This window comes from Acipenser ruthenus, chromosome 4 (assembly GCF_902713425.1).
Source record: "Acipenser ruthenus chromosome 4, fAciRut3.2 maternal haplotype, whole genome shotgun sequence".
Taxonomy (NCBI): Eukaryota; Metazoa; Chordata; class Actinopteri; order Acipenseriformes; family Acipenseridae; genus Acipenser; species Acipenser ruthenus.
The window spans coordinates 8,655,488-8,665,717 of NC_081192.1; the positions used below are offsets into that span (position 1 = coordinate 8,655,488).

Below are 10,230 nucleotides of genomic sequence, written 5' to 3' on the forward strand. Positions count from 1 at the left end.
AAATTCGTTATACTATATATATATATATATATATATATATATATATATATATATATATATATATATATATATATATATATATATATAATTACGCCATTACTGTAATACATTTCAATACACACAAGTAGCAGTTAGCTACTTAGTTAGCCTATACAGCAAAGTGACTGTGTCTGTTGTGTCAGTTTTATATAGGATCTTTATAATATGAGTCACATTTTGTCTCTGCATTCTGTATAGACTACGACTACTACGACTACTGCTACTACTGCTACTACTATTATTACTACTACTGATGCTACTACTACTAATAATAATGATAATAACAGCAATAAACTTTTTGCATCATAACTGTGTTAAGACAAAAAATCAAATAAAGAAAACAAACAAAAAATAGGTTACTGGATTATCAGAAATTGAAAAGAAAATAAGGGAATTAGATTTTCCAAGATCCTGATGTGTGTCTCTTTGTTATAGCCTTTGTATTGGATTTTTTTTATTTTATTTTTTTTATTAAATATAGCACTTACCCTTGGACACAGGGATTAATGCTTGGTCAGATTTCCTTTCTATGAATGTTTAGGAAATGGTCACTTCCCAAACATTTCACGTGTTCTTTATCCTTGTTTAAGGGCTTGAACACATGTTTTGATTGCACCAGTGGAGCCCGAGCTGCTCCTTACTCGTAATTAAAGACAATTCCCAAAGTAACATTTATCTTCCAGGGGCTGCTAATGCAACTGTCATCCGTCTGGAGGAGATGCTGGACAATCGTCTTGTATTACATCTTCTTCTAACTGGACGGGCATCTAAAGAGACTCAATCAATAATGCTGAGGAGAGCAACTCGGTATGTAGACAAAACGATACAGTTCTGCGTAAGAATAAGCGAACATGCTACAGAAAGAAACAGAATCGTATAGTACAGTTCTAATAATAATAATAATTGCAGTAAAAATATAATATATTATTAAACGGAATAAAGATCCCACTTATACTGGCACTTATACTAAATACATAAAATAATAAATAAATCTTCTTCTTCTTCTTCTTCTTCTTCTTCTTCTTCTTCTTCTTCTTCTTCTTCTTCTTCTTCTATTGTCCACGCAATAAATAAATAAATAAATAAAATAATACATGATAAAGAGATTATTGACAACTGTAGCGCCTATAAGTTTGCAAAACATTTTATTTTAAAAAAAAGGTTTGTTGTATTGCAGACGCGCAACCGGTTAATAATAGTTTCATTTAATCAATCAATCAATCAATCAATCAATCAATTTTATTTTTATATCGCGCCTCTCCTGTAGAACATCTTAAAGCGCACTACATAGCATAAAATACATCAGCAATTGTTAATAAAATTACATCAGATGCATTAAAAATTACATTTTAAGAGTCAATACAAAAGTCATTACAATATTTAATACATTAGAAACATAATTTATATGTTATACTAAAAACAAAGTGCTGAATTACATTTTCCTACAGAATCAGAGCCTCACGCAAATAGTGGCAGTGAGTTCCAAAGAGTACACGAAAGGAAGCTTGGACCTCCCAATGTAGCGCATCTAGTTGATGTAACAGCCAGCAGCCCGGCTCCTTCAAAGCACATTTAAATTAGGTACAAAAGTAGACATTCATAGTTTTATAGTTGTTATTGTTGTTTTTTCTTGCTTGGTTAATTACACTTTAAGTACAATTCACAAAGCAATAAAGCACAAAGAAATGTTTTTATTTATTTATTTTGACAATTGCAATAAATCAGAAAGCAATTATACCACACTTGTTTGTTAACGCCACGAAAAGTAATATATATATATATATATATATATATATATATATATATATATATATATATATTGTGAGTGTGTACAGCTATGGCCAAAAGTTTTGCATCACCTAGAATTTTAGGATTTAAACTTTTTTTTAAAACGAATTTAAACTTTTTGAAAATAATTTAGATATTTCATTTAACACGCGTATCAAAGAACCTACAAAATGATATCGCCAGAAGCCATAATAGTAGTACAGCATTTCATGTTAGATTTTGAAATGTCACATTTTTGTGAACTTTTGTCCATAACTGTACACGCATATAGGAAAAGCATAATAATGCCTTATACACATTTGCTGCAAAAATACTGTTAAAAAAAACTAGATAGATCAAATGATTTTTTTTTTTTTGAGAAAATAAGTCATTTAAATATATGTAATCAAATGTAATTGACAGACAAACCTGGAGCAGTTAATATTGGTATCGTATCTGAATTGGCATTGGTTATGTAGGTTTGCTCATGCCTACCTTCACTTGATCCTTGGGTGTAAATGAGATCCAAAAAGCTGCTGCCCAAATCGAAGAAACAGAGAATGAATCCGGCCGACGATCCGTCATAGTGTGTAATAAAGGCAGCGACATGGATGAGACAGATGCTATGATTAAGGAGCTGTGGTCGTTTTAATTAACTTTTTGCTGTCCTGTAATGATCAAACTGGTCAACAGACCCGGTCAATAAGCATGTTAATATCAAACAAATAAAACTGGGGATGATTAAAAACCTCCTGGTTTATTAAATTTGAAATTCAAATGAAATGTGTGCTGTTCATGCAGACAGCATACTGATGTACTGAGAAAGAACATTGGAATATGCAGTTTTACTGGAGGGATAACTATACTGTGCGCTTTTCCATAACAGATAAGAGCATGACATTTCTTATTTTTGTTACTTTTACAAATAGGCTACTTCAATCGAGCATGCCAAACCATAGGAAAATAGTGCACACACATTTCATAAATTCAGGTTTGCACAATTACTTTTATCATAATCGATTAAATGCTCGATGCTTAGAAATACCCAAATGAAATACATAGATTTTTCTGTTGACTTTTGACATCGAAACAGCAATTATTCAGTCAAAAGATTATTAAAAAAATTAAAAGACAAGAAGCATCAACATTATTATTATTATTATTATTATTATTATTATTATTATTATTATTATTATTATTATTATTATTATTATTAATGCGTCAGATATGGCATAGGCCTATTGTTTAATTTAAGAAATCAATAAATTATGCCATAATTCTGGGACAGCATATTTGGAGACATTATTTATGAAATACAATAAACAAGACCATATAATAAATTATAATTCTAATTCAGTATGCCCTTTGAACAAGATTCTCAACCTTACAGATTGTCCCAGGCTACAGTCTATGTAAACGCATCGATGGGTTTTATATATAAGATAAAGATTTCCACACTGACAGTCGAGACAGGATGCCTCTCTGCCAGGGGACAGTCCACTAACATGTATTTCAATCCAATAACTGTTTGTTTATTATTTCCACCGAAATCTTAAAAAGCAAATCAAATTATTGTATATTTTCTCTCGGCTGTTTCTGCTTATTGGAAACACTGATTCCCGTGTGTGTGTATCTCAGAGTATAATCCAGGTTAAAGTGGGATCACATAAAACAAACATCTACGTTTAGAATGAATAAAATTAAACCAGAGGGGCTAAAGCAATGAAGTTAATTCTTTTTATTTGTTAAGCGGGGCTCCCTCCTTTTCCCCTCCCTTCCCTCCTTCTGGGCAGTCCTGTCACGCCTTCTCAACATGCTAAAGTCATCCCCAACAGCAAGCTCAGATAAACACTCCATTCATTGTCGCAACAGCATCGCCGTAAGAAAGTAAAGAAACCATTAATCCTCCTCCCACGCTTATCCCAAAAATATTAACATGATAGCATGATGACAGATTAAAGCAAAAACCACTGTATATTATTACGAATACAAAATCAGAGTTCTCAATTGACACTTTTTATTGCTGTACCTTGGTGACTTGCGCAAAGTTACATCCCCAGCATTCACAACTTCACTGCTGTATCCAGGGGGAAAAGGTGCATTTATGAAATATACTGAATACCCTTCGTTCTCATTAAAATTGGTTGCCATTGGTAATTTAATACAATTATGGTATAATGCATATAATAGTGCAGCCATATTATTAGTGAAAATAATAGAGTTATTTGTGAAACAAGGTAATCATTGATTAACCTAATCTAAAGAAGGTGCTGCTTACACAGGATTTTAAAGTAAAACTTGGGAACTAATCCAAATACATAGCAAGAAAGCTAAAAGGCAGTTACCTTGTGTAATAAAGGCTACGATCTCCCAGTAAAACTAAGTCGAAAATGAAATGTGGCTACTGCTAGTCGGGAGAAAGGCAAAAAAAAAAGTTTGCATTGTATCCACCACGCTCCCTTAAACTTTGCCTTACTCGTTTTCTTTTGGGGGGGGGGGGGGGGGGGGGGGGGGGGTTCTGAAGCAGTCTATTGATGACCTCACGCTAGAATGTGGCTGAGTGGCAAAACAACATTTCTGATTGGCCGTCTGTGTCTCAACGGTACTTCAAAGCCTGAGAGGAGCTACAATTGTGGTGGAATGGGCGGAACAGATCATTGTATTGCACACCTCTAAAAAAACACTGCTCTGATTTATAAATATAAAAAGATCCTCTGAGGAGGGCACTTTTTGTGATGGCAACTTCACTTCTAGGGGTGAGTCTGAGGATTTTCTTGCTTGTTTAATTAGTTATTTTATTGTCCATTGGAGGGATTAAAATAACCCCGGTCAGAGAAGGGCAGTCAGTCTTTCCATTATGTTTTAAGCAAGTGGGTCCAAAAGGAAAGGGTCGTGTTACTTCTAGGATAGCAACGACTTTAATTTTATACAAACTGCCTACAGCCGGAACCGAGACCTGTTAGATGCGAAGAGAGAAAACTTCATTGTGATACCTTAACTTTCCGTTTTATTTTTGTTTTCCTATATTCTTCGAGTCCTGCAGGTATGTTAACTCAGTTCAATAGTTAAAGTTTAAGCAATAGTAAGTAGCGCAGGTTACATCTGTTTTGATACAAAAAATAACCAAAACACTTATTTATTTATTTATTTATTTATTTATTTGGAACTTCGTTCTTATAAGATGACTTTCTGTTTGTATTTGGGTGTGCGTTTAAAGTCCATTAAAGCAGTCAGGTTGTAGTATCGGTATGCTATTTTTGTACAAAATCTGTTTTTCCGTTGTCTACTGTTAAAAATACCACGAAAAATATAATTTCAACGCAAATTTATAACAGAATATATTTTTTCTTTTTTTTCTTTTTTGTATTTACCAGGAAGAGCCGAGGTTAGGATCGACACCATTAGCCATGTTAGCAGCTACCTGTAACAAGATCGGCAGTCCAAGCCCTTCGCCATCCTCTATTTCGGATAGTTCCTCATTTGGGAAAGGATTTCATCCATGGAAAAGATCTAATGCAAGCAGTTGCAATTTGGGCTCCAGTCTCTCCAGTTTTGGGGTCGCTGGAGCGCCTCGGAACGGAGCCGGTCTGACTGACTCCTTCGGATCAAACAGCTCTTCAGGATCTAGTGCCTTTTCCTTGACTTCAAGCAATTCGTCCAACTCCCCCTTTGCTAACGAATACTCTGTTTTTCAGGCTTCTGTTTCAAACAGTTCACAAGAGCCAAGCCACCAGCCTGTTTTTATTTCCAAGGTCCATACTTCAGTAGACAGCTTGCAAGGTATATATCCCAGGATGAGCGTGGCGCACCCGTACGATTCCTGGTTCAAATCCTCCCACCCAGGCATACCTTCTGGAGATGTTGGTGCCACGGGCGCTTCTGCCTGGTGGGATGTGGGCACAGGCTGGATTGATGTGCAGAACCCCAACGGGGCAGCGCTGCAGAGTTCCTTGCACTCAGGTGGACTCCAGACTTCCCTGCACTCTCCTTTGGGAAGCTACAACTCCGATTATTCTGGCTTGAGTCACTCTGCTTTCAGCACCAGCGCTTCTCCTCACCTCCTAACTACCGGTCAGCACCTGATGGACGGATTTAAACCCGTTTTGCCAGCTGCTTACCCAGACTCTAGTCCCTCGCCTTTAGTAGGTGCAGGGTGCACCATGTTGGCGGGAGGTCCCACGTCTGCTCTGGCTGGATCTCCGCGATCCTCAGCCCGCCGTTACTCAGGCAGAGCCACTTGTGATTGCCCGAACTGTCAAGAGGCAGAGAGACTGGGGCCAGCCGGGGCGAGCCTCCGAAGGAAAGGGCTACACAGCTGTCATATTCCCGGCTGCGGGAAGGTGTATGGCAAAACGTCCCATCTCAAAGCGCACTTAAGATGGCACACAGGAGAAAGACCTTTCGTTTGCAACTGGCTCTTTTGCGGAAAGAGATTCACGAGATCTGACGAGCTCCAGCGGCATCTGCGCACCCACACCGGAGAGAAGAGGTTTGCATGTCCAGTCTGCAATAAACGATTCATGCGAAGCGACCACCTCAGCAAGCATGTAAAAACCCATAGCGCCGGAGGAGGGGGATCTGTCGGGTCAGGCTCCGGGGGCAGCGGGGGGAAAAAGGGAAGTGATACTGACAGCGAGCATAGTACCCCAGGCAGCCCACGCTGCCATTCACCGGACATGATACAGACCCCAGATTCGGTCCAAACATCAGGAATGAACGGCCACAATAACTCCATTGAATAAATGGGGAGAGACTAAATGAAAAATACTTGAATGACCCTTGTATAAAAGATGTACATCTAAGTTGAAAAGTAAGTGTTGTATTCACGGACAGACTGACGGATTTGATGGGAAAAAATACCACTAGGTTGTAAATTAGTCCCAGAAATGTGGTAATAATAATAATAATAATAATAATAATAATAATAATAATAATAATAATAATAATAATAATAATAATAATAATAATAAAGCAACAGTTTGAAGGGCGCTTTAGTGAAGTAACATGGTGGTAGGTAAGGACGGTGAATATAAAATAAAAATACATGTTATAGAGTTTATATGGGATAGAATTCCACATTTATACGCTGCTTTATAACTTAAAAAACAAGTGCTTAGTGTAAAAATAGACTGAGAAAAAATTCTACAATGGGAACAGATACCTGTTGATTAAGTATGACAATGGCATGGTCTTGCTAGTAAAACTTTTTAAAAACATAGTATAACCATTTTTTAAAAAAAGTAAACAGAATGAACATTTATTAAGCTTTATTTCATAATGTTTACTTTTGTATAACATTAAACCAAGGGGCACTTTCTTACACTGCGCAGTGTAATATTGTTCACATGTATACGATACAGAATACGATTTGTCCTTATCTACCGTTCATTTCATAGCATAACAAGTGGTATATTTGTTTATTAAAAAGCCTATGTGTCATTTTTTCGCTCATGTATTTTTCATACTAACATTGGGCATAAGCTCTGTTTGATTAATTACAACGTATTAAACAACTGCTCCAAGAATGTAAAACTGGAAAATGTTCTAGAGTAGTATATTATTTTACAGCACCAATGTAAAGGCGTGACATGTATGTGTCCAGGAGACGATTTTTGTATAGTATTTTGTTGTAAATTGCGTCTAGTTAATATTTGAAAATATACTGGGTATTTTTTGTTTTTGTTTTTGTCAATAACAGAAATTGACAAACAAAGTTATTGTTACAGTCCTAGTTAACTATAATTTGGACTTGAATCTCGATGTGCATATCAAGACGCACGTTGAGGATTTATTTCTTGATTATAAGTTTAGAAAATATAGAAATGTAATAAGCAGACATATTTGGTAAATGTTGAATGGTATTTTTTATTTAATTGAGCATGTGTCTACTTATTGAATATGCGGACAGTCCGGATATAGTTTGAGGTTTCTCACATATTTCATAATAATCGTGCTTTTAATATCAAGCTCTGATAATAAAGTCAAATTGAATCTAAAGAGTCTTGGGTTACTTTCCTTCAGTTCCTAATATTTGTAAATTAAACGCTAAAAGTGTGTAACAATTGCAATAATTTAGCTATTATAGCAATGCCAATATATTTAGTCTATGAATAGGAATGATGTTAACGTGTTCTTCTTCTTCTTCTTCTTCTTCTTCTTCTTCTTCTTCTTCTTCTTCTTCTTCTTCTTCTTCTTCTTCGAATTATCATTATTACATCTTATGTATTATTTTGTATAAGTAAGTGGTATGTGGTATTTTTGTCGGACTAAATACTATTTATCTGTATTCATTTTCAATCATTTAGCTCAAAAACCAAATCAACTCATGCTGTTAAAGCACACATTAAAGCACACATTTAATTCAGTAAGATACAGGTCGAGATCATCAATGCTGTGTTCGCTATGTATTTGATATATTACTGTCTAAATTAACCAAACCAATTTGCGTGCTAAAGTCCAGCTATATCAATCTGAAGTGACTCGATAGCTCAACTGGCTTTGATCGTATTTAAGGCCGAGTGCTAGTTTCAAAAGGTTTATGCAAGTCGAAGTAGAATTTCAAAGGCATGGATTTTTCTTTATTTCTTTCTTTTTTTAAACAGTTATTTAAATATCTTTACCTGTGATCGTAAAAAAATATTCTAAATCCAACCCGTAACCAGCAGGCCATTTATTTACTTTTATTGGGCCGCTTTTGAAACAATTGCCAGTATCAAATGGAACTGGCTTCCAAATCGACTTTATTATTTATTTCTTAGCAGACTTTAATAGAAGGTTCCGAATTGTATTGCTGTATGTTAGTAGGAGTCCAATTTAACGCCTTCGTAAATTAAACTATACCACCTAAAACTCATTTCACCATTGCAGACACTGAGAGAGACTTCTGTAACCGAAATAATTTGATCAAGTTTCTTTTGGTATCACACTACAAATACCCAATGTTACATTTGTACCTGCAAAATGATAGCGATATACAAAGGCAAGCAGCGATTTCTAGTTTTGCTGCTATTTTTTAATTTTTATTTTATGATAAGGTGTTTTTTTCCTTTTTCTTTTTTTTTTACCGTATACAGGGAGGTAGTGTTTGTATTCCTCTCTAAGTCCAACGCTTTAACGTCTTAAAAGTATTTTAAACAAATTAAATAAAAAGCTATCGCTCTACTTTTCCGAGTTTTTGTGACTCAAAGGGTGTATTTATTATATACAAAGGAAATTTGAAGAATTAGTTACATGACAGAACATTCTGTAACATTTATCAGAGGGCGTTTTTTTATTCGTTTTAACTTGTTTAAAAATGTACGGTACAGCTACTTATACTTTCTGTAACCAATATGTCATAATTATTGTGAACCATTACATTTACTAATGTTATCTTATCCTACATGACTAAACTGTACTGCATAGAGCATCTGGGAAATTCAAAGAATTAAATGTAACACAAATGGTATTGTTCTTAATCCAATATGTAAACGTTAATTAACTAACATTCTAAGCATGTGCAACATATGTCTGTACTTGTTTATCCCTCGCTAAAATATACTGCCTACCCAGTATGAAACAGAATCGAGGTCTCAAACTCCCCAGTGACCATGCACAGTTTAATAGACAGTGTCAGTTATACACAGGTTGTTGAAGCATTGCATTTCTATACAGGTGACATCCGTCACTCAGATGGATAAAGGCTCTTGCGCGTTCCAGAATACGGCGTTTCCGTTGTTTCAATGGCCTGTATGTCAAATTAGCAAATACTTTGCGCTTAACTGTTACGATAGTTTCAAACAACAGGCAGACCGTCTTTCAAACAGAATTAGAAAGCAGGAAAGTGTATAAGTTTGTACTATATATTTGTATGTAATGTTTTTTTATTTGTAGCAAAATTGTATGATTAGATTTTTTTTCTAAATGTAGTTTTGTAAATGCAAACAACCTTAACAAGAATAATAATACTTATAGCAACATTATTATTATTATTATTATTATTATTATTATTATTATTATTATTATTATTATTATTATTATTAATAAGAAGAAGAAGAAGAAGAAGAAGAAGAAGAAGAAGAAGAAGAAGAAGAAGAGGAAGAAGAAGAAGAAGAATTTCAAATTATAGGACCCACATTGCGTTTTTTTTTCACAATTCATTGCTGTGTTCAAAAAAAAAAAATGAAGTGTCTTTTATCTAATAAAGGAGAATGATTTATTCAACCGGTGTCACGTCAGCATAATAAAACACGATATCACAAAAAATATGATTAAAACTGGAGTTATATTTGTATTTTCCGCACAAGAGTTTATAGCCTTGTTTATATATATATATAAATATATATATATATATATATATATATATATATATATATATATATATATATATATATATATATATATATATATATATATATAAAGCAGGTAGCCGACCTGTTAAAAGTT

At 34.6% G+C, this 10,230-nt stretch overlaps 1 protein-coding gene across 3 annotated transcripts; it reads left to right on the forward strand.

Moving 5' to 3' along the window:
• The first annotated feature begins 723 nt into the window (after nucleotides 1-723).
• Nucleotides 724-9,888, forward strand: LOC117399834 (transcription factor Sp8). 3 transcript variants are annotated; one of them, XM_033999241.3, is made up of 2 exons: nucleotides 724-846; nucleotides 5,181-9,888. In XM_033999241.3, exon 2 carries the CDS (start codon nucleotides 5,214-5,216, stop codon nucleotides 6,546-6,548), a length of 1,335 nt encoding a protein of 444 aa, XP_033855132.1. In that variant the 5' UTR covers nucleotides 724-846; nucleotides 5,181-5,213; the 3' UTR covers nucleotides 6,549-9,888. The 3 variants fall into 3 exon arrangements, with proteins under 3 accessions (XP_033855132.1, XP_033855130.1, XP_033855131.1); XM_033999239.3 differs by lacking the exon at nucleotides 724-846 and adding an exon at nucleotides 4,426-4,562; XM_033999240.3 differs by lacking the exon at nucleotides 724-846 and adding an exon at nucleotides 4,569-4,849.
• Nucleotides 9,889-10,230: the final 342 nt, after the last annotated feature.

Excerpts from the sequence above, each read along its gene's own strand:
- LOC117399834 (XM_033999239.3), top strand. The coding sequence starts at position 4,542 with ATGGCAACTTCACTTCTAGGG. Across the intron at positions 4,563-5,180 it reads TGGCAACTTCACTTCTAGGG|GAAGAGCCGAGGTTAGGATC; the intron begins GTGAGTCTGAGG and ends TGTATTTACCAG.